This window comes from Calonectris borealis, chromosome 3 (assembly GCF_964195595.1).
Source record: "Calonectris borealis chromosome 3, bCalBor7.hap1.2, whole genome shotgun sequence".
NCBI lineage: Eukaryota > Metazoa > Chordata > Aves > Procellariiformes > Procellariidae > Calonectris > Calonectris borealis.
The window spans coordinates 72068875-72094216 of record NC_134314.1 but is presented as its reverse complement, the minus strand read 5'-3'; the positions used below and the strand labels follow the sequence as shown (position 1 = coordinate 72094216).

General features: G+C 38.4%; 1 protein-coding gene across 1 annotated transcript in view; it reads right to left on the bottom strand.

The window, feature by feature from the left end:
* SYNE1 (spectrin repeat containing nuclear envelope protein 1) overlaps positions 1-25342 on the bottom strand; it is a 314802-nt gene that overhangs the window by 49190 nt on the left and 240270 nt on the right. The window contains exons 106-122 of the mRNA XM_075146137.1: positions 23798-23998; positions 22948-23121; positions 22373-22504; positions 18859-19055; positions 17697-17829; positions 17126-17308; positions 15696-15845; positions 14560-14736; positions 11924-12079; positions 9310-9465; positions 8407-8577; positions 6797-6930; positions 5249-5453; positions 3838-4020; positions 2678-2824; positions 1477-1631; positions 966-1113 (exon numbers count right to left, since the gene is read on the bottom strand). Of these exons, the coding sequence (XP_075002238.1) occupies positions 966-1113; positions 1477-1631; positions 2678-2824; positions 3838-4020; positions 5249-5453; positions 6797-6930; positions 8407-8577; positions 9310-9465; positions 11924-12079; positions 14560-14736; positions 15696-15845; positions 17126-17308; positions 17697-17829; positions 18859-19055; positions 22373-22504; positions 22948-23121; positions 23798-23998 (2802 nt within the window). The remainder of the gene's footprint in view (positions 1-965; positions 1114-1476; positions 1632-2677; positions 2825-3837; positions 4021-5248; positions 5454-6796; positions 6931-8406; positions 8578-9309; positions 9466-11923; positions 12080-14559; positions 14737-15695; positions 15846-17125; positions 17309-17696; positions 17830-18858; positions 19056-22372; positions 22505-22947; positions 23122-23797; positions 23999-25342) is intronic.

Genomic DNA, 25342 nt, shown 5'->3' with positions numbered 1-25342 from the left:
GACATTTGTGAAAGCAAAGGCAGTTAAATGCTAAAGCAAATGTATGCTAAAGCAAACAAACGGTTGTGAATTACTTTCTGCTATCAGACATTCATCCAAACACTATGCTGTGAGATATAAGGCAGGAGGGGGGGAAGAACATGACTTTCCCTTTGATCTGGCCTGACTCTACGGGTAGGTCAGCTGAAAAAGTTGTGGGAACTGAAATTGCTGTGGCCACATGGGAGCTTTGGTATGAAAACTGACTTGTCTTACTTGATCTTTACCAGGATTCTTGGCAGTAACAATATGGGTGGAGGAAAAATGTGCATCACTTGACTTCACTGAAGAATCATACAGGCATCCTCTAGTAAAAACTCTGAATCAGTTTCTCCCTGCAGCAAAATCTGGGCTAGTTCTTGATTTGTTATAAGATCAAGATCAAAGCAAAGATCAAATCAGTTTATTCTCCAAGGAAATGTTACCAAATGGAGGCCCCGTGATGCGTTATATAACGCAGTATTTCACAGAAGTCTTCCTTTAACATGCTCTTCAGATGCTGTATATGTTGGCAATTTAATAACAAATACACAAAATCAGAATAAACTGAAAGAACAGAGATTTTCTCCAGTTAGGACTGAAGACAAAATGTCAAATTGCATAAGAATAGTTAGGGTTCTACAGGAAGACCAATAAAAAATTTCATTTCCTTGGTACACACCAATCTGAAGTAGACTAAATGTAGGGGACAAGCACTCATAGCCATTATACAAAAATGCAGACAGATGCTCAAGTCCTCCCCCAAACTGGGTATTATTGACGTATTTGCATGCTTCTGCTTCTAAGTTAAGATATCCTCAGCTGGTGCAGGCTAATATAACTCAATTCAAGGCATACTATTATATTACTCCACAAAAGAATGTGCATTCCATTTATGTATAAATAGTATGTGTTGTAGTTATGTATAAATACACATGATGACTTGCCTCATGTGCCCTCTGTTGCTCTAAAAGGCTCTGGTAGTTTCCCGAAATCTCTGCCGCCAGCTTCTGCTCAGTCTGAACTAATAGATCCATCCAAGTCTCACATTTCTCCAAGAAGGTCTGCTGCTGCAGCAAGAAAGACTGCAGCTTACTGAAAGAAAGAAAGATGGATTGAGGTAAGGTCTCCTCCTCTTACACACAGTGTTAAGAGTCTTGCAATAACTTTTCCAGCAGAATTCCAAATCAGAGAGTAACACTTTTCCCACTTAGCTGCCTCACTCAATTTATTTAGTCCACACTTTGAAAAGTAGCAGTCTTCCTCATTTCAAATTCTGTTAATTTGTGGCAAAACCAACATCTCAGCTCACTGGCTTCGCTCTTTACTTACAAGTATAACAAAGAAAAGAGCTTTGATTAATGAAATATCTGAAATGTTTTCTATATTCTGCAAAAGGTATACTTTCTAGCTGTTGTAATCTAAGAAAACTATACAGCAATCTTTAGCTATCCCGACCTGAATCTCTCCGTAGTCTGAGATGAGATCAGAGACCAATGTCTGTTCAGGTTCTGCATCCTTTTGATTTCTTTATCATTCAGAGGAAGCCTGTAACCCAGCTCATTAAGACGGTCCAGATCCGGGGTCATGCTGCTGAATTTCAACATCTGACTCTGCAACAAACAATAAAAGTGGTAAGTAGGAAATTCAGTAATTACACTATTATAGACTGCAAAATTATGAACTAGCACTCGGTTAAATTTGGAACGGCCTTGGTTGCCACCAAGTGGCAAGAAATCCCTACACCAGGGAAAAAATGCATTTCCAGTTTTCAGCCTCTGGTCCCAGACTGGGAGAAGACTTATGTTCATGTTTAAACGTGCACAAAGAAGTAAACTCAAATTGCACTGAAGTGTTTTGCTGAATTGGGGATTTACCGCTCAGAGCTGCAAAAGTAGGCTAGTGTTTGAAGCCATATGTTTATATTGTCAAAAAAATGAGCCTTTTTCCTTGTTTCTTAGCCTGAGTGCTAGGCTGGCAAATTCCCATTAAACTTATTCAACTTTGCATTTTTAGTTTTTTATTTTGCAGTACAGAAATATCCAGTTCACCACGTTAGGAAAATGACCTGCTTTTTAGCATGCCCAAGTGGAATTATGTGTATAGTTAATCCTGATAGAAAAATAATGGAAGATTAAAATGACAAAAACAGCCTAGATGGCAAAGTTCATTAACTTCCTGTCAGGGCCTCTGAAAGAAGAAGAGGGAATAAAAAAAAGCCGCACAAGAAGAAAGAGTGAAAGAACTCAAATGGAGATCACACGGTACACAGTATGAATTTCTCTTCAGTATATCAAGATACTTCATCCCTAAACTAAACACCACTGAGACAGGAATTGCATAAATTCAAGAAAAGTTGAGAGAAAACAAGATGAAGGAAATCTCCAAAAACTGCTAAAATTTCCATTCCCATTTTGATTTGATATTAATTTTATTCTGAACAGTTTGCCTGTCCTTTTCTTCTTTACTCAGGGGCAAAGTAACATGGACAATCACTCCTTGACTGCCATCAAACTTCTAAGTTCTCAGTCTTACACTTTGCATGAGTGACAGTCCTTTAATACGTATAGAATGCACGTATGATATTTGCGCATACCCTGTACTACAAATAACCAGGCTAACAGAAAAAAAATCAACACTTTCTGCGTTTATTAGTCACCTTGAGTTCCTCCATTCTACTCTGTATTGTTGAGAGATCAGATGAGTGACTAGGATCCTGTCCTTTCAATATTTCTTCTGCTTCTGTTATCCAGGCCTCAAGGACTTGCAGGTTCTTGGCAAAGGTTTGATAGTCCAGCACTCCAGCCTTGAATAGAAAAGGACCCACAGTTTAAGAACTTTGGCCACATAGCATCCATATTGACATCACACTCCTTGTTATTCTCATTAGAGATTTACAAACAGCTATATAGGATAGGACCAATTGTAACCGCTGCTTTGCTCACAGACTGTGGAATTATTGGGTATTTTATAGGTTAGAACAAAAGATTTTTGATCATAGCAAAAAGGCAACACTTCAACTAAGTGCATCAATATCTCCTTGCCTTGAAATAGATAACCTTCCCTATCTTCCTCTTATGAAATGAACTCCTCTGCTTAATTTATTGTCAGCAGAGAGAACCAGTAGTTGCATCATTGCAATTTGAAATGAAAAACTTCTCTTACGTTTTGTCTCCTCACAGCACAGTGATGTTATAAGCACATTCTAGACAATGCTCGATTTCTTGGGTAAATCCTCTTGTTACCCAAAGAGAAGCCACTACCTTTGTTCCTTTCTCACCCGTATACTTTCCTATGGAACACATTCTGCCACTCCTTTTTTGCTCTTTAGTCCCTGATGACACAAGCAATTAGCAATTTCTACTGAACAGGCTTTTACACAAGTGGTAGGTGTCAGTCTGGTCACTGACATTAATAGGAACTGTAAAAATCAATTCCACAATTATTCAGAATCTCTCATTTGTTTTACTGCTAAAGAACTAGATGGGAAGAGAGGTTGTCTTCAGGGGAGCAGCAGCTGTGCATCCAGCTGTTAGCACTATTGCTGTCTGCAGAAAGCATGGTGCCCTTGGCATTCCAGATAGACACTTTCCTCCATGAAGTTTGCTATCCTTTCTCCAGAATTTGGACCTTCTTACAGGGTCTCTATGCTGGACTTGAGCATATTTTCTACTCTCAGCTTCGGCTTCCAGGGAAGTCTAGGAAATGCTGATGAACAGGTAACACCACCCTCTTTTCCTGGGCAGTTTTAGCTAATTTATGTGCTTTCAGGTACCACAGGATGATCAGATTCAAGGACTGAAAACACTCTCTGCATACCTGAAGTACAGTCTGTTGCTTGCGGAGAGCCTGTTCTAGGGTTGACAGATTCTGGTTCAGAGAAAGATGATCAGATTGTATAGCTGCTGCTGCTGAAGCCTCCACCTGGCTTTTTAACTCCTCTCCCAGCTCTTGAAGAACAACCAGTGACTCCTGTGCTGTCTTCAAATCCGTGAGTACGTCCTGTGGCAACACATTGAATAAAGATGTGAATAGTTAACCTGACACTTTGCTGATGTCATCCTCCCCTGATTTAAAGGGGGAATGAAATGACCAAACTCCACCACTATATGAAAAACTTATATTTACTACTGTATTTCAATGCCAAAGTGTCCACTCACACTCTGATGGAAAGGAAATGATGTGCAGAATAACAAAATGTGTCAAAGTACCTGTGCACAGCGGAACAGAAAGAAGTGACTGCTCAGCTACCTTTGAGCAAGTCTGAGTTAGTGATGAGGCAATACTTGTTGAAACAAACCTTTTGAATCTACTGACATGCTGGTCCTAAGAAGTGGCAGCCCTCATTGTGGGTCAGTTCAGGTCTGACTAGACCTCCCTTTTTTTCCTGCTATGAATTACCAGGAGGGATGAAAAAATAACTTTTGTAAATGGCCTAACATAACGGCTAAAGAATGGGACATCAGGAAATGAAGAAATTATTCAAACTGAACAATTTGAATTGCCAGTCCAGATGACTATGGCAGCAAATGCTCAAAAAGCTCATTAATGTGTTCATTTTTATCCTTGCAATTGTTTTGCTTACACTAAGACAATTAACATTTTAATTTTTTTTGTCAATGACACTTAACATTAACTTAAACTCAAAATAACCAAAATGTAACCACAGATAGGAGATAAACTACCCTGCTGCCTTGAGTCTTCAAAAAAGGAAGAATCTCAAGGTTTCAGAGTGAATGGTGTCCTTCCATAAGGAAGGATAAAGACATCCCCAGAACACGTACAGTCTCTTTTCATTCAGAAAAAGTGAATGGCCTTGATTGGTGGGAATATAGTCAAAGGATCTTGTGTTTCTTTCTATTATAAGGAACTCAGTAGATTTGGTAGAGATATTTTCTCAAGCAAGAAACCATCTGATAAGCTGGGCCTTAAGATGGAATCAAATGATATAATTCATCCACCTTCTCCAAGAGATGACTTCAGATATAAGCTTCTGAAACAACATCACAACAAGTAATGGAAGGATCACATGAAAAGTACGAGAAACTCATGAGATTTGGGTAGCAGATGTAAAGCTCTCTCTCCTGTGCCCAAGATGCATCAGTAGTAAAAAGAAATGTGTTTGTATGCAAGTTTCCAATACACCAAGTATAGAGTTTAGTAATGGAGAGACTCTTGTGATTTTTAGCCCACAGAGCTGTGCAAAACTGCAAAGCTTAACTGAACATACGTTACAGTCCTGAATCCAAGTAGTAACTTCATCATCAGCAATGTCTTTGCTGGTGGCAGTCTTCAGGAGTTCATTGGTCTGGTCTTCCCGCTGACGGACTGTGGAAGAGCACTGCTGGTAACAGTCCTTGTACCTTTGCCACAGCTGAAGGAGGCCCTTACTGGCATGCAGCCGCTCTGCAATCTCCTGCAGAAGGTTGTTCCACCTGGTGAAGAGATTGGATGAATGATCGAAGCCTGGGAGTCCACAAGGACTATCCCTGCCCCTTTTCCTCTCTGATGTTTCCCATGGTCTTTTGGCTTTTAAGAGATTTGGTAATAATCAAGATCCAGACATTTGGGGGGAAAAAAAAAAAGAAATCTAAGAAATACGTTGACAGGCTGTTCTGACCTGTCACAGCAGGTCTGATCTGTGCTACATCTTGGATGTTGTGCACTGATGTTTTAGGTCAGAGCTGGAGTGTACTTTTTGAAGTGAACCAAGTGTGCACAGAGCATCCATGAACAACCATGAACTGCCAGTACCAGATTCCTGCAAGGGCCTAAGAGGCCCAAAACAGGTGTAAACAAGAAACCATTTCTTCTGCTGCAATTTCCTCCCAAACCCTGACAGAATATTTAAAGTCATAAAGCTCTGTGTAACTCCCTTCTAAAATACTCCCAGACCTATTAAAACTCTTTATATTTTTAGTATCCAATTAAATATCTAATGCCCCTTTGAATTCTTGGCTCTAATGGCAACCAGAAACATGTACTTTCTCAAATGTGCTGGTATTTATCAAATTGCCTCATTATTTCCTTACTAAAGGAAATCATAATATTTTTCAATTATTGAAATTGTGAAGTGAAAATTCCGTCAGTCATCACTGAAACTGTTAAATCCTACAGTATCTTTTTGAAATGGGGTGAATAATCCCTCCCTCTGCTTCCAGATTCTAGGACAGGATGGACAATAGATTAAAATAAATTTCGCATGATTGTGTTTTCAAAAAAAACCCCAACTTTCCACCAAACTAGTTTTTGCTTTTGGATCCTGCCTTTCTGTAGCTTCTCTGAGTAAACCCTCACACTGGCCTGGATTCAAAGCTGGGGAAGCTGTTTACCAAGCTACTGGTGAAGGCTTAGACCTTCTCGCCTATCATGCCCTTCCTATAACTAGAAATAGCAACCTAAAATCTGGGGAGCCTGGTGCATGCATAGCAAACGAAATTTTCAGACAGGATTCTCGCATTTTAAGTGCAGTATTATTTTTCAGCATTGTATTTATGAATCTTGGTTGGCAGCCATGCATGGAGCAAAACTACTGACAATAATGTCCAAATGCTTTGCTGGAGAAAATAATGTTTTGTTTATTATTAGTAGTAAATGAGACAGTTCTGCTCCAGCCCTTGGCAAAATGAATAACCCTGCCCGCCCCCACAAGCTCCCCAAATCCCCCAAAACATAAAATAATAAAATATAACAAAAATAGAAATGATGGAAAATTGGGTCTATGGATAAATGCAAATTTACCACTGAAAGTAAAGTTCAACACACAGACATTTTCTACCTCATATTCACTTCTTTCAAAGTGTTGGTAAGTGTTTCAGTCACTGGTGGGTGACATTCTTTCAACAATTGATTGGTCACAGAACCAAATTTCTGTAAGCTATTTTCTTGCTTTTCCAATTCATCTTGTAGGCTCTAAAACAGAAGGAAAAAAAAAAAAGAAAAAAGATACATGAGGTATTACAATTGCATGATGCAGAAACATTTCAAACCAGTATGTATCAATTACATCATACATAAGAATGCAAAACTTGATTTCATGCATGTTTCATCTAAATAGAAAGTTGTTTAATATAAAGACTGTTGTTAGATTAATTTGATTCAATATCAAGGTGTAGCAAAAAGTAAATTTTAACCTAGTATTTTCTCAAAATGTAAAAATCTTGTCGAAGAAATTATTCTAAATAAGTACTCTTGCACAAAAGGAGTAACTGCATGGAACTGTTTCAGAAATTAAAACTTAACTGATTGAAGAAAATAAATTAAATAACATTTTCCTATTTAGAACGAGATGGAAAAAGTAACAGCACAAAAACTTTATTCTGAAGATATGGTTCTTGCTCTTTCATTTATCAGTCTGAAGTATCGCTGGCAAGGAAAGTGCTCTTTTTTTTTTTTTTTTTTTAACATTAAGTATTTTTATGCAGTTTGAACAGCCCAGCAAATCTCAACCTGATTAAACAGTATAATCAAAATCTTAATAAGCAAAAAAAGTCATTTTTTGTACCTATTGTTTTACTGACACGTCCTCTCTGACACATAAAAAAATGGAAACATAGAAAAGTGACTGTAGACTGCATTAATGGATACTCTTTAAACCTTGGTTTGAAAAGTGCTGTTCATGCTTAGGGCATTTGGCTTTATATCTTACTGGACTTCAAATCACACAAAATATTTAAATGATAATGTAAACTTAGATTTGCTGGCAAATACTAACATAACAAGTTTTTTAAGCATCTGGAAATGTTTGCATAATTATTTTTGATTCCAAAGACAACAACTTTCTTTGAAATAAAAGGTTATTCTACGTAATAGAACAATAATTTTTTTTAAAAAATAATTTAATTATTTAATTTATTTCAATTAATATTAAATTATAATTTTATAACAGGAGTCTCATTGTATTTTATACTTTTCTTACAGTGGAAATCCACTTGGACATGTGAGTATCTCAGCTTTTGGAACATTATTTTCTTTGATCTTCAATCTACTGCAACCACAGGGTTGAGGTGGGGAGGAGGTTTAAAATGTGATTTCAACATGTGCCAGTAGCTCAGAAGCCTGACAAGGCAGAGTGAGAAACTTTAGTTTTAATGGTCACCAGCACGATTTTAAAACTTTTAACAATTTGACACTATAGCTCTAAATTCAAAGAACAGCATCAAAACTCTAAAAAGAAAACAACTATCACGATTTTTTCTGCAAAATGAAAAATGCAATGGCTATTTGATGATGTATTTTCTTAATGCCGTATGATTTTAATATGCCAGCATGTCTGCACTTTCATTTCTTATGAACTAAAATGTATAGTTATCTGCATTCGTGCAATGAGAACAAGATTAATCCTTAAATCCATCCTTAGTATGTCAAGAGACATAGTATTCTTTTCACCTGAAGTTTATCAACTTGGACTTTCACAGCTTCCAAAGAACCAGTAAGAAGATAAAACCGGGACAAAGAATATCTAGCTTCTGTCAGGTAACTATTCAGTTCTTCATAAGCTACTTTGTAAATGCTCCACTGATCAAGAACAGATTGCAACAATATCTTCAGTTGGCTAACCTAGGAGGAAGAAAAAAAAAAAAAAGCAAATGAAAAGCATTCAAGACATTTGGGGTTTGTTTAAATTATTTCCTTCCTTTTGATCTCAGATACTACTTGTTCTACATGCCTAATCTTAAACCTGTCGGAGAATGAGGATTTTGCACAACAATCAGCTGAGCTTACACTGAGTACAGCATAAAGTTCTGCTTGATTTTATAAAGCTAGAATGGCAGAGACAGAAGGTATCAAGTCCATTTGACTTTGGTCCAAAGCAGGATCAAGAGAAATTTCTTAGGACTATGCAACACGTATCCCTAAGGCGGGCAAGTCAGCCTTTGCAAGTCAGCAGAGAGGCTGGCACTTACACATTGCATTCCTCCTGAGAAGGCAGACTGATGTTATCAAGCTTTGGATGATGACAATTACTGCTGATCTCTTCCTTATTCTGCAAGACCTGTGTGCTTGAAAAGGTAGTTCCTTACAGATCATTTGGTACCTTCCCACTACATATCAGGATGCATCTAAAAAGCTTCAATTACAAGAATTAAAAGCATCCTTGAAATAGGAAATATTATACCCATTTTATGTGGAGTGTACACACAAACTTGGGGATGGATGGAAACAGGAACACAATTCAGAATCTCTTCCCCTACAATACAGAAGAAATTTACTAGTTGTAAACTGCTAATTCTCCCTCCCCTCCATGCCCTATTCCTGGAGCTATAATTTGCCCCTTGATGATTCTTTTACCATGTGATCCAAATTGGCCCAGGAATGGTTAATTTCTTGCAGTGTACTCATAACAGCAGAAGAGACTTCTTCCTTCTTGTTCTGTATCAAAGACAGACCACTCTGTTCTACATTTTCTACTTCTTTTTCCTTTGTTCTTATTGATTCTTCCAATTCCTAAAACCAAACCAAAACAAAACAAAAACCCTGAGTATTTTTGTTTGTTTAATTGGACAGATAATGCCTTGAGATAGAAAAGATGCCCATAAGCTCCTTAGTTTAAAAATAGGAAAGTATTGCTTGCATACTTTGGCTTTTCATTCTCAAGAGAATCATAACTCATCAGCAATTTTATTTAATATTTTATGTTCCCTTTAAAGCATAGCTGTTTGTCTTTAATTTAAATATAAGCATGTCCTCTACATTAAACTTCTGTGTAATCTTCTGCTCCCATATAAGAGTCCAAAACTCATTAAAAATAGGACAGCATTTTGAATACATGGGAAAATTGTTGTGTGTCTTAGTTTGTCCTAGAACACTGAGAGGGCTTTTTAATTAGTCCAAAACTGGCTCAAGCCTCTGGAAAGAAAATGAATTTTGCCACCCAAGGAAAAGGACAAAATGACTTCCTAGGGAAAGATGTCAATTTGCCATGCCTCCCCACATGAAGTGCAGTCTTTATTCTTTTGCCAGGTCCCAGCAAAGCCCCTTGCCCGAGGACAGTGAGCCTTCCCCTAGATGACAAGTTCATTGGAGTCCAGCCAACGACAACAAGCAACAGACTGCAGGAATTTTCCTTATTGCCTCCTCAAGGTTGCATGCCGCTGGGAAGCATTAATGAGCTTGATAGCATTTTGCTCTGCTCAGAGTTCCCACACACTAACCCAAGAAAATAGGAAGAAAATGAACAGTTGGCGTGAAAACAAGTGAAGAAAACAGGGCTGAGTACATAAGCACTGAGGCCATGACAACTTGTTAGTGGCTTGTTTTGCTGCTTCAGGCAAGCGCTGACTGTGTTGTTGATTTAAGATGACCCTAGATTGGTCATGGAAATGCTGATTCTAAGTTTGCTGGTTTTATCATGTTTTATCAATAAGTGAGGTGCAGAAGCTCTGGTATGTAATATTCGCTAGTCACAAAGCCTATGATCTTCCTCATGTCTCAACAGCATGAGAATGAAGAACAGAGAACAAGAAGACTTGGTGAGCAACTATGAGTCATATAACATGTTCCCATAAGCTCATTCCTAGCCAGGAAACTACCTATATAATTTTTTCATGGCACGGTGCAGGGAGATCCAAGAAAGTCCTGCAAAAGCTTTTGCCTATATACATATATGTGAGAGCGCTGCACTGTTTATTCTTAGTCTTTTCTTCTGTATTATTTCACATTTCTTCAAACTTCTAGCCATGACCTTGTTCCAGACTACAGCCTTGGAGTAACACATCTTTTTTTACCAGCTGACACCAAAGCAAACACTTCTAAGTCGTACATAGTAAATTTTACTATTAGTGGATTTTTTACTATTAGTGGATTTTAACACTAAAAAAGGCATTTAAGTTTGTACAACGTTGCTCCAAAATTCAGAATTTAAAACATGCAAAAGTTTCAAACACCAAGAATAGCAAATATTTCTAGTTCTCTGTGAAAAGGGGTTTCTTATTCATCATTTTAAACTCATAACTGAATTAAAGACACATTACTGATTCTGATCTGTGATGGGAAAAAAATGGTTGCCTTCACTTATTAATGTGACACTAGGCAGCAACTAACATAGGTTAATAAATAAACTGCAGCTTTTGTACTAGATGAATCGGATACCTGGGAGTGTCTGATACAGTTATTTCTTAAACAATTTGTTTCTCTGCTGATCAAAGTCTTGCCATTCATAACTGACCCCCCAAGTGTATTTGCTAACTTCCCTGACCAAAAGGAACCATAAGGTGATAAATCAGATTCAGCTTTGAACTCCAGCCAAGCACAACCTGCCAATTATGTCAGGCTATGCTAAATTACCCTTGCTTCAGTCATATGGGCTTATTGTGCTGATACCATTCTCCTTCAGTCTTCTGAAAGCAAAAGGGAATCCAGCACTATTTCCTTCTCTGGATAGTTGAATATTTGAAAAAAATTGATTCCTAGCACATTTTGAATAAAAGCATAAAGCCTCCTTGGATTCTAGCATTTTTCTTTGAATAGTCCGGTGGAATATCTCAGGTGGAAAAAGAATGTAAAAAAGGGGGGGGCGGCAGAAAGATAGTGGTAAGGCAGAAAAAATGTTTCTGAAAAGTCAAGCATAGTGTTCATGACATCAAGTTTCATAAGACTGGCTGAACAGGAATGGGAACATATTCCTTTGATGGCCTTTCTAGTTCAGTACCCCTGGCATGCTTGGAAATGTCCATGCTTTAATACATAATGCAAAAAGAATAATGACTTTGGTTGCTTTTAAAGATCTTTGGGACATTATTGTTCCTTTCTTATTGCTTTCACTTTAGGAATGAAATCTCTCCCTCAATGAAGTAAAGAAAAGTTCTGTCACTGACTTCACCGATACGAAGATTTCACACAGCTTTATCAAGTGTTGTTTCTAACTGCTGGAAAGAGAATATCGTTATTTATAAGGGGACATTACCTGACAGTCTTTCAAAGCATTCTGTACTGAAGCCTGGTCTCCAATCTTCTGTTGCTGTTTCAGCTTCTTCTCTTGGGTTTCAAACCAAGTTTTTAGACACTGCACGTTATTTTCATATTCTGTCCAGGATTCCTGCAGACTTTCCAACAGCTGGATCTGCAAAGAAATATGAGTATATATTTCTCATACAATTACCTTTATTGTTGTGTCAATTAAATAAATCAGTGAAGACCAATGCTGACCAATGCCTTCTCGGAATTCAATGCTTTCAGAATCTAAAAACAGTATATGCATTCAAATTTAAATATATCTGCTATTTGTAAAAGAGTTCATAATAAAAAACCTGCTTTATCCAGAAATAATTATATGGAGATAACATATTAAAATGTTATGACATCCTGAAAGAAGCTAACACTTTAGCAGAACATTGTTATGAAGTGGAATTCTTTTCAGAGATCAAGGACCTCGGGACTTCCCAAATAAAACTAAGCATACCAACATACATTTTATATTCCTTGCTTATAACTGTATAAAGTAGATGAATATTTTTATTATCTCCTTTGTCAATTGTCTGCTTAAAGTTAGTTAGATTTTTCTGATTGTTCTAGGTGTTATTCAATGGCAAATGAGATAGCACTTCTATTCTTAAAAAAAAAAAAGAAGAAAGAAATGACAAAGCAGAATTTGAAAACAGCAGCACTGCCATAAAAAGCATTCACATTACTTAAGACAAACTCCACTCTAAGGAATGAGCCATCTTAATTAGCTGTAATCTTAATTAGAACTGCTTGAGGACGTGACGGTCAATAGCAGCGTTGGCCACAGTGACAGTTGTGAGTGAAGTAGGGAGAGCAAGTAGCAGACTGAAGATCCTTAGAATAGCAGACTTTGGTTTTTCCAGTAAGCATGATCCCATGGGAAGCTGTACTGAAGGACAAAGGAGTCCAGGAAGCTGGTTGATCTTCAAGGACAACTTTCTCAAGTCACAAAAATGACAAATCCACAAAAAATGGATTACAAAGCACATCCTGGCCATGCAGGGCTGATGTTAGGAAAGGAAAATCTTGGCTGGAACTAACTAGTGAGGGACAGAAGCCCTTCTTGTTACTCTTCACAAGTACATCAGCAACTAATGGGAAACCACAGAACAGTCTGAGGTACGCAGTGCCTTCTTTGCTCTGACTTTACTGACAAAGTCTCCTCTCATACATCCCAGGTCTTCATGCCAATTAACAAATTTTGGCATACAGAGGTACTAGCCATGGTAGAGGAGGAAAGAATTAGGGGCTACTTAAGTATGCTGGACATATAAGAGTCCACAGAACCAGACAGGATGTATCCAAGGGTGTCAATGTCATTTCAAGGCTGCTGTCTGTCACCTTAAAAGGTCACGGTTGGAGGAAGTTGCTGGTGACTGGAAAAAGGCTATACCGCAAATCCTGCCAGAAGCCATTTCCACATGCATGAAGAACACAAGTGGAGAGTAGTAGATGTTGTTTACCTTGGCTTTAGCAAGACTTTTGATATGGTATCCCATAGTACCCTTGTAGTGAAATTGAGGAGGCATGGGCTGGGTGGTAGGTCTACAAATGAATTAACTGACCAGAGTCATCAGGCTTAAAGGTTAGTGGTGAACGTTTCGATGTCTATCTGGCAGTCATTTACAAGACGCATCTTCAGAGTCAGTCCTGGAGTGGATATTGTTTAATACCTTCATCAATAAACTGAGCAACATGATAGACTGTGCTTTCAGCAGATTTATAGTTGACACTCATTTGGGAGAAGTAGCTGATATGCTGGAGAGTAGGTCTGCCATTCAGAGAAACCTCAACAAGATGGAGGAATAGGCTTATCAATCCCCAAGAAATTCAGCAAAGACAAATGTAAAGTCCTGTACCTGGGACAAAATAACCTCATACAACAATACAGGCTAGCAGCAGGTTGGATAGAAGAAAAGGACTTAGGGGCTATGGTGGGCAATAATTTGAACGTAATAAATCAGCAGTGTGCATTTGTGCTGATGAAGGCTAACTGCATCCTGGGTTAGATTATTGAGAGTGCACCCAGCAGGTTAAGAGAAGTGCTTCTTTCCTTCTCCTTGACACTTGTGACCCATTTTTTGTCCTCCAGTGCAAGGGAGAGATTGACAAACTGGTAAATATCCACGAAGGTCATTAGTGGGCTGGAGCACATGACATACAAGGAGAGGCTGGCTTCATTCAGCCAGGGGAAAAGAAGGCAAAGGAAGCATCTCATTGAGCTGTCCACTCCTTATGGGGAGTTATGGGGAAGATGGAGGCAGACTATTCTTGGAGATGCGTGGTAAAAGGAGGAGAGGTAACAGTCATAAGTTGCAACAAGGGAAATTCTGACTGGGACAAAGCAAAAACTTGTCCCCCACAGGAATGGTTAAGCACAGGAATGGTTAAGCACAGGATTAACCAGAGAGGTTGTGGAATCTGTCCTTGGAGATTTTCAAAACTCAGCTAAGCAAGTCCCTGTGCAATCTGATCTAACTGTAAAGTTAGCTCTGAGCAGGATGTTGCAGACGACCTGCAGAGACTTCCAACCATTATTATCTTATAGTTCTACGTATTTTGACAGTTCACTACAGAGCAGCTAGTTTTTTTCTTTACCTTTTCTGTTATCAGGCCTTGCAGGATTTGCCAACGTCTGTTCATTGCTCCGAGCTGTTCTGCAAAATCAGTTTTGTCGCTACGTTTACTTTCAACATCCTGGCTGCTAATTTGTAGCACTGATTGGTTCACAAAGTCTACCGTCAATTGTTTGCAATTTAAATCTATCTTGAAACCCTAGTAGAAAAGAAGGGAATAAAAAACCCCAAACATAAATACCACAATTTCTTACCTTCCTGCAAAAGAGAGGAAAAATGTTCACAAATTACAGCTTTAGCACAATTTAGCTAAAAGGTTTTTTAGCAATTGAACAGCAATTAAAAACATTGTGACTTTTTTCTAAATATTCAGAAATAAACCAGCAATACACTGCCTTTGGAATAAAGAAGCTGCCATCCCCCTTGCCCCCTACCACCCCAAAAAAAACCAAACAAAAAAAAAACCCAGTAAAATTATTTATATTGGTCTCAAGGATCAGATTTATTTAGTCTCAAAATTTTTAATACAAAACCAGAAAAGATGGAAAATATTCTTACGTACAAAGAAGAATAATAGCCAAGAAGTAAAGTGATTTTTCAGGAGACTAGTGAAACAAATTTGACATTGAGAAGAACGTCACTGTGTGCAGATCTATTACAAGAGTGCTGCTAATCTAGTTAAAGGACTCAATGGTTATCTCAAGACATAGTATCTTTAAGTTTTGCTTCAGATACTGATCAAAATTATCTGGATCTGGCCACCTTCCATAAAAGAACAGGCTACACTTTGAGGAGAAGGTGATATCATGCAGAGAATTCATAAAACAACATACATAGTTTGCAAAGTGCTTTGTGGTTTTGTGTGAAAGACACATCTAATAAGGTTTAATCATGTGCATATTGCTTTGGATTTACCTGGAAATAGAGGTAAGCATATTAAAAACTATATTCCTGCCATAACAAAACAGTAGATTAAAAGTAATTTTGGCTTCTTTTCCACAGTATCAAATATTACCCAATTCTAACTTGTGTACAATTACAACCACTCCACAATGTCAATGTTTTTTTTTTCTCCTTAAATCACTTATGCTTTACATATGTATATATATTTAATGGGGATAATTCAAAAGGGAAATCAATAACATTTCCACTCAGTACCTTGTACTTCTGGACATAATCCTGGATGACTTTCTGTCCTACTACATTTTTTATATTCTCTTCATCCTGCCGAATGACATTTTCCATCAGGGAAATCCAGCTCATAACTTCAGTGATAGCATGGCGAGAAGGAATTTTGTCCATCTGGAGCTGTAGAGATAACAGACTTAAAATGCACGTTGTGAACAAAATGGATAAGAATTCCTTGCTTTGCATTACCACAGTACATTTCCTTTACCTGGTTTTATAACATGTTATTCTACATCTCTAACATATCACTGAAGTTTATCAAAAAAAAAAAAAAAAAGAAGGAAGTAAAAAAAAAAAGAAAGGTTTTAATAGGAGATATATTGTATAACTGCATGCATCCTAATAAGAAAATATTATATTAAAGGCTTCTTATTTCCATTCTTCATTATACAAAAAAACTGGACAAACTCAAGGATTCCATTTCTGACTTCCAAAAGGTTCTACATTCTCATTCCATAATTCTATATTAGGCTTACGTAGAAGATGCACTTTACACTTTTCCTGTCCTTGTAAATGGCTAATGAATAGACCCATGGAAAATAATTTTATATAACTCTTCTTGTGGTGGTGATTTCTAAATAGGCTGATTTTGAATAGTACCTGTTTTTTTCTTAAAAGACTCACTTTCAACATTGATACAGTAGTGCTTGCTTGTATTTAGTTACTCAGAAACGTGTTCTATGACATTTTTAGGTAGACATATGTATTTTGCATTACAAGACAGTTCAGAGAACTGCTGAATAACATTATTTTGTTTAATATAATAGACTCGGGTAACTTTTGTTACCCTTCCTTTCTCCCCCTAAATCACGATGATATTACTAACTCTGAAAGCGTTCCAAATTATAAACTGAAGCAACTGCTTAGACTGATAACCTCCTAGAAACTAAATACTAAGGCAACTTTTAGACCAGTATAATTCTTTAACTTCAGTATTATAGCATTAAAAAACCCAAAACTACACAGCCAAAACCCTCTGGCTCCTACACACACTAGCAGGAACCTTGCACAATGTTTTTAGATTTATTTTGTCTTGCATAGACTTGAACCCAGTCTATTCAATTTGAACAAACCACCATCCAAATATGACAGGGTGCAGGGATATGAACTCCCTTTTTCCAAAAAGCATATCAACATGTTGAAAAAACCCTCATCTGTTCTTTGGTTAAAATTTAACAAATATGAAAGTTTGGCGTTAACACCAATTGGTGTTAGACAGTATGGGTAGACAGGATTTGGACATGAGTGTAAGCTTTCCCACATTAAAACAGGAGTAACCTTGTTCCTATCTTGCCTCACATGGATAAATTGAGGAAGGGACCAACTATCTCTCAAAGGCAGTGCCAACCGTACGATCTGAGTTTTCTGGAATATGAAAGGCCATCACTAGCCTTCCTTACCTGGTGCAATTTCTCTTGTACTGCTGGGATTTGTGTGAGCAGCTCTGTCCACTGACTGTCAATGTGGGACAATCCCGCACGCAATGCTGCTGTATCCACCTTCTTCAGCCTGAGGAGCTGGTTCCCGGTACTCAGGACAGAGGATTTCTGTGATGATTTAGCATCGACTTCTTTTGAAAACTCCTGTAAGAAGAATCAATTTTGTGGAAATAGTCAACTCCTTTTTTACTGTACTTAAAGCTTTACCTCAGAAAGCTAAGAATATCCTCCCTTTCCTTTAAAAATATGTACTTTCTATTAGCGTTCACCAGCTATACCAAGACCAAGTGAGAACAAAAATTGTTTTCAGTCATAAAACCATTTTCTGTGTTCAGAATCATCAAGCTTTACAACCATTGTATATAGCAAAGGAGAGCTGAATGTGCAAACACACCAGTTTTTTGAAGGGCAGCTCACCTACAGAAGCATACTCACTACTTCAATGATGAGAAAAAGTATAACCATATGATTGCTCAACTGTTTATTTGTATTTGGAGAGAAAAAAGTATTCCTAGGTCCATGAATGACTTACCAAAAAGGAGTTCAAGTGGTCTCGGACTGTTTCCAGTTCCTGAGGAACTGTCAAGGACTGCTGGCTCCAAAACTCAAGCCGCTCCTTTGCAGATTGTAACCAACGTGTCAGTTCACTTGATTCACTCTGATATCTGTGAAAATGTTTAAAGAAAATGAAAACAGTCATTGCCACTTCTTGCTTCCAACTGAGCAGTCTCTCCTCCACATGTTAGAGGAAGATACTGCATGCCAGATTTAAAATAAAAATATTTTCTTTCCTTCATTAAATTTCAGAAAAATGTGATTTATTTTTAAAGACAGGCATGGTATTAGGAAGGTCTTATTTTAGCCATTACACCCACAATTCCTAACAGTGCCTTCTTTTTGCTTCTTAGGAAAAATTAAGTTTAATGAAGGACTAGTAACTAGGTTATCAATCTGTTTGGGCAAGCTGGAACAGCATCCCACCCCACCTCACACACATAAACACATTTTTGCTTTCCTTTAGAAGGCTCAATCTTCCAAAAGCTTTACCACAAGGTATCTCAGAGCAGAAATTTAATGTTTTTTTTCAGAAACTATCTCCATATCATTTCATATGCCAAGCAACTAATGAGTTGTCAGAATGTCTCCACCTAACATTAATACATACAATCCCTTTATCTCTCTTGAAAGGCTAGTGAGCCAACAAGGCAGGGATATTATGAATAATAGACAAAGCTTGTATATCACTTAGAGAATTAATTTCCAAAGTAGCATATGAACATTACTGAAGGCAGCTAGAAGCTCCCTTCCATATATGCAGTGCCCCAGACCCACAAGAACCCAGCAGTAGCAATGCCCCTACTAGAACATGCTGAGGCTACTCATGCTACCTAGGAAAGCACACACCCTTTCTCATCAACCTGTATGGATATGGGGCTTCTACCTTAGTCATCTAAATAAGATATCTTCTGACTTCCTTCCACCAGCTGTTATCTGGTACATGTTTTATTGTAAATAAGAGAGTATGTTAGCACTTGTATGGAACAGAAGTAGGATATTGTAGAGTAGTCAAACGATCACATACATCTCAAAGCACTTTCTTTTAAATGTCAAATCTAATAGTTCTGGGTTCAGAATAACTTTGACCTGAACAGCGCAGGCGAAAAAGTTTATACTGTCCATTACATCAACATTACCTTGTCCAGTGCTTCAGTATTGTCTCCAGCCTGTGAAGCTCCTTGGTAACCTTGCTGGTGTTACTTAACCAGTGTTCTCCCAGTTGGTTCAGTTGACTTTCGAGATCTGAGCAGCTAACAGAAAAAAGGAGCCTTTTCCCATCATCTAGCACTTGGTATAATTTAGGTTGGTATTCAGTCAGGTTAGATCTCAGATGCTGTAATGACAGAGGAGACTGTTAGATAGCTCTGCAGCTCTCTGCTACCACACTTTCTCAATGTTTAGTAGTCTTTTATTGCATTTTGTAACATATCCAATGTCACCACAGCACATGACATTTTTTCCCTCTGCTCCAGCTCTAGAACTCCCTGAGAACCATCATGCAGGTAACCTGCTCAAAATCTGAACATGCTGTCACAAAACCCCTCACTTCAATATGTCTATTGACACTGCCTTATGATGAACTCTTCCTTGGTGTAGATATTTTACGCTTGAACAGAACAATTTCAAAAGAATCTTCGTGGGGCAACACCATTTCTGAGAGAAATTGATTAAAATGTCAGAACTTAATCTACCATCTGCTGAAAACTCTACTGCAATGAAAGTTAAAGGTGTCCAATATCGAGTTATTGATAGTGGCCACACCAGCCCTTTCAATGCCTATCTTCAGCTCTCTGGTCATCTAATTCTTCTTTCACTGATCTACCCTGCTGCTATCCATGGCTACAAAAGAGAAGATCACACCCCCCGCCCCCCGTATCCAAATCCTTGTACATAGAAGCCAATTGTTATGGCAAAAGAAAGCAAAAAAGGGACTGAAAAAGGAAAGGCTGTTAATAGCCTTACCCTGAATCCAACCCGGAGCAGATACAGATTTCATTTAAATGGTGACTTGTGGATGGGTAAAGAATTTGTCTATGTGGGCAAATATACCTGCCAGATTCTGCTATCATTACACAAATAGTACAGATTTTTAAACCATCTGTATATTTGACTAAGCTTGAGCACAAAATGTACATGCATTCCCATTTTTCAGTTATGCTGAAACTAATCTGAAGAAAAAGTGTACAAAACTACCAGTCTTATGGTGAGTACATAAACTTTCTATCACTCTTCTTATTTTCTCTTTCAGATAAATAGAGCTCTAATGACAGAATTTTTACATTTATATGTGTGTGTCTGTGTGTGTGTACTTACATATAGCATATATACACAAATAAATGTATAAATCTGAGAGAGTAACATAAAAAAATCCAAGATAGCCATAAATTAATTATGATGGATTTTTAACCTAAATGTGATCACACGGAGAGAAAAAAAGGTATTAAAAATTATGCCAGCAGAGTCCCAGAATCTGGATTTGAATAACCTAATTTATGTAACTGACAAGAGAAACAAAAGAAGAAAACTAATTTAGTGTCAGGACCAACACAAACAAAGCCTAGCATTAAACAAAACTAAAATAAAACCCACAACAATAGATTGCTTAAGTTCTCATACCATTACAAAGGCAGAAAGTGGTCTAGTAAAAGAACAATATACATAACAAATTCAGAGTAGACAAGAAGTCAACTTGCAAGAAAAATTTGGCAGACATTTTCCTGTAAAACAAAACAAGAAAACAAGAAAAAACCCAACCAAAATGTCTGGTGTCTAACGAGACAAAGACAAAACACTAGACCAGAATTCTCATTTTAAGAACAGTCAGGAAAAACAGGATGTGGTAGAAAACCTATATTTAAACTATTAGTTCTTGTTGCATTTGAGAAGGAGGAAGGCAACTGGGGGAACCACAGGTTGTTCTGCCTCACCTTGCTCTATGTAAAGATCATGGAGCACATCCCCTCGGAATCCATTTTCAAATGGGACAAAAAGGACCAAAAGATAATCAGGAATATTCAGCTTGGATTCACTAACTTGACAACCTTTTATGACAAAATTACTGTCTCTGTGGATGATACTGACTTCAGTACGGTCTTTGACACCGTCTCCCACAGGACCCTCCCCTGGAAGCTGAGAGAATCATAGAATCATAGAATGATTTGGGTTGGAAGGGACCTTGAAGATCATCTAGTTCCAACCCTCCTGCCATGGGCAGGGACACCTTCCACTAGGCCAGCTTGCTCAAAGACCCATCCAACCTGGCCTTGAACGCTGCCAGGGATGGGGATCCACAACTTCTCTGGGCAACCTGTTGCAGTGCCTCACCACCCTCATAGTGAAGAATTTCTTCCTTATATCTAGTCTAAATCTACCCTCTTTCAGTTTAAAGCCATTACCCCTTGTCTTATCACTACATGCCCTTGTAAAAAGGCCCTCTCCAGCTTTCTTGTAGGCCCCCTTCAGGTACTGGAAGGCTGCTATAAGGTCTCCCCAGAGCCTTCTCTTCTCCAGGCTGAACAACCCCAACTCTCTCAGCCTGTCTTCATAGAAGAGGTGCTCCAGCCCTCTGATCATCTTTGTGGCCCTCCTCTGGACTTGCTCCAACAGGTTCATGTCCTTCTGTGGGCTGCATAAATGGACTGTTACATGGGTTGAAAACTAGCATTACCAGTCTCAAACACTAGTGATCAGAGACTCGATGTCTGGCTGGCAGACTGTAATGGGCAGAGTATTCCAAGGATTGTTGATATTTGAGCCCAAACATCTTCAACATCTTCATTAATGGCATGGATGATGATAGAGAGCACTCCCTCAGTAAATTTGTGGATAACACTAAGGTAGGGAGAGTGGTTGACACAAAAAATGGCAGTCTTAGTCCAGAGACACTTTGATAAACTTGAGGTTGGAGGCAGCAGAAACCTTAGAAGGCTCAACAAGAGGAGCAAATTTTTTGCCTTGGGCAGAATAACCCTGTTTCTCAGTACAGGGAAGGAAGGGAATGGCTAGTATATTTAACCTGGCATCTTCCATAACCAAGACGTGAATAAGGCAAGCCACAGCACTGGCCTACATCAGGACTGTGAACAACCGCCTTAAGTTATTTTATTATCCCCATCTACATGGTGCTGATGAGGCCACATCTAGTGCATCTGATTCTGCCCTGCCCCCACCTTCCACTGAATTCAAGAAGGAGGAAGTAGTCAGGGTCTGGTGTAGAGCTATTAAGATGTTTAGGGACTTAGAGCACGTGCCCTTTAAAAAGAGTCTGAGGGAGGTGCTTGTTGTAGATTGACAAACAGGAGGCTAAGGGCCAGTCTAATAAAGGCCTACAACTATTTGGAGTTGAATTAAAAAGATTATAGAGGTAAATGCTCCTCAGCAGTGCCACACAATATAAAAAGGACAATGGTGACAAACTGAAAGTTGAAGGTTTAAATTGGGCATTATAGAAAATCTTTTCAGTAGGAGGTGGTGCAGCACTGCAGTTGGTCCTCAGCTTGGCTGTGGGATCTGCATCTTTTGAGGTTTCCAACACCGTGGCTGATCCAGCCCATGGCAACTGTCCTGCTTCAAGCGGGAGGCTGGACTAGATGACCTTCAGAGGTCCCTTTCATTCAGCTTTTCCATAAAGAATGTCTAAAAAGCACCAACCTGAAAAAGTGTAATCCGGTCTGTAAGCCTGTCCTCCGTCTCTTCCACCAAACCAACAGTGGGGATGCTACCTTCAACAGATTCCAGTTGTCTGGTAAGTTCCTGGTAATCTTCATCCAGACGCATCCAGGTCTGCAAGCACAAATTATCCATGTATATGGTGAATATTGATCTGGGTATCTAGAATTTTTATTACTTGCTTTCTCAATCTGAAATCCTATAGCTGCATGGTTGTGAATATACAGAAATAACAGTACAAATGTCGGGTGAACCTATAATAAGACACCATCTCTGTGTCAAGCTCAGCTTTTAGTTAGAACACATGGATAAAGCTGTCATGTTCTCCTTGTCAGCTACAGCTAAGCAGCTCTTTTAAATTTAGAGGAACAAACTTGTGTCACCTGAAGGTCATAACAGTTAAATAGCAAAGATTACACGTAGTTTATCAGTGCCTTGTGTGTATGAAAAAGGGGCTAATGTCCATCAATTCTGTCCAAGCACAGGAAATCAACAATACAGAATATCCTGGCAGTTGATCACAATGGCAATACAGAAGAGACCACAGAAATTCTCACCTCTAGAATGTATTCCAGCTCCACACCTCGTTTATGAGCCAGCTTTAATACAACTGAAGCTTGTGTCATTAGCTCTGAATGTGACCGAGTTTCCTTCAAGAGGGCAAAGCTACTCATCTTTCTAAAGAGCGTTTCTGTCAAGATCATGTGAGACTCCAACCCCTGAAAATATTCCTGAGAAATTTGGGTGTGAGGGAGAGGGTAAAGAGAGAATAGAAAACAGAAAGTGCAATTGTTACTCAATTAATTACCACTAAAACAACATTTTAAGACAATAGCAGTGCAACCAAATAGGTGTAGACATAGAATTAGGTAAACTTTTCACTCCACCAACATTTCACAAAATTCAACGCAGAATATAAAAAAGACAATGGCCTTTTTAAAGAAAGAAAGAGATCTCCTTTTTACACAAATTCTATCCCAACTCTAATTCCATGAAGAAAAATAGCTTAAATTAGATATACACCACCAAAAAATTCTGCCTAATAAAAAAATGTAGAAAAGTCTTGTTATATTTTGTGGGTGCTATTAGCAAATGTATATTTCCATTGGAAAAAAATGGAGTGGTGGATGACGTTGCTGTGTAGCATGACAGGACAAGAATAGGAATTTTTTATTAGAATGAGGAAGAAAATGTGATCTACCTGGGTTCACCTTCAACAGAGCATTTGAAAGTTATTAGTCAGAACAGTTCATTGATTCCAATTTAAAATACAGTAAGTTTTAATGTCTCTTGATTTAGTACTGGCCCACCATTCTGAAAAGCTCCTGAACCTTTAGGAAGGTTAGTAATTTGCTGTGTACAAGCTTACAGTCGTGATTAGTCCTGAAATATGTCACAGTTTCTTACCTTATGTTTGTCAAGTAGCGATCGAACTTCTTCCTTAGAAGCAACAATCATTTTCTGGTCACCAGCCATCTTTTCTTGGCCTGTTTCTAACAGGTCAGCCAGGTCCTGCAAAGCCCGTTCATACTGCCTCTTAAGAGCCAGATTTTGATTCAGGTCACACCGTCTGGATCCAATGATCATCATCAGCTCATCATACATATCCTTGGGGGCAAAGAGTAGCAATGGTGATTCTTTTTTCATACCTTACACGTCTTCCTATAAGCAACCATACTGTCCCTGTATTCCTCTGTGAATACTAGCAGAATAATGTCTATTCCCAGCTCAGAAAGACTGCAGATATACTGACTTAATTGATAAATTAACAACTCACCATTTAAAGAGAGGAAAAATAAGCAAGACCTGCAACTCTTTCAAGGGCATGCATTCGGGAACAAAGTTAGGAGAATCCCAAAGGCTTGCTTTAAGTAGCAAAGGAGTAGGGTGATTGGGCTTAAGTCATCAAAATCCAGACTACTGTGTGGCTACTGCACATTGCAGATGATGTTTACATTTTGCTGCTTATAATGCAGGGGGTTGGGTGGACTCCATCATGGCTACAGACTATAGGCATCTCAAAGCCAGATTTGCCTCCCTCTCCTGCCCCAGCAGCTTACGGGTAGCAAGCAAGTTACATACAACCCGTAGTAAAAACCAAACAAGGCCCAAAATATCAATATACTCTATATAAAACAGTAAAGTGTAGAAAAAGTGCAATGTGTATTTCACAGTGTGCCCATACTGCCAAATTACAGAACGAGCCAAAAGGAAGAATCTCATCAGTTCCCGTGTGCTATTACTCATCCTGTATACCTCAACCATAAAAGTGAGAACAACCTGCAGATGTTTTTCTTCACCTGAAGAGGATTACTTTCTTGTTTTGGTTTCGAGAATTTTATTCTCGGAACATATGTCTGACTGTGAGGGTAAGCCTGTACTTTTGATCAAGACAAGACATCCAGAAACTAATAAACCAAAATATCTCTATGACCATCCAGTGCTATAGCAAAGTACCCACCCTCAGACTGTAGCTGGCTCTCCTAGATTTAAAGAGACAATTGTGAGAAGCACAACTGTCAAAAAAGCAAAGGGAAGGCTTTTCTAAAAACTGAAATCAAGGGGAGGGGAATATCTACACATAATCTGACAGCAAAAAAAAGCAGGCTCTAAGACCAAAAGGATAAAGAACTGGGCAAAAGACACGTTTGCACAAACTCTTTGTCATTAATTTTTAATTGATATTACTGTTTTGTTGACTTAATAAGTTTATGGTCCAGTTTCAGCTGTTTTCTTTGCTTCCAATTTATTATTATGTCCTTATAAAGGCTAAGATTCAGTCATAAACCTTCTCCTTGATCTGCTCACAAAGGAGTTTCAACGGCCTTATAAAAGTTCTGGATCAATTGCCCACATGTAATTGGGCAGAGAGCCTTAAGATAAGAGTCCTACTACTTACGTGTGTTCAAAACCAAGTCTAACTGACAGTATGCAGGAACGTGAGAGGTGTTC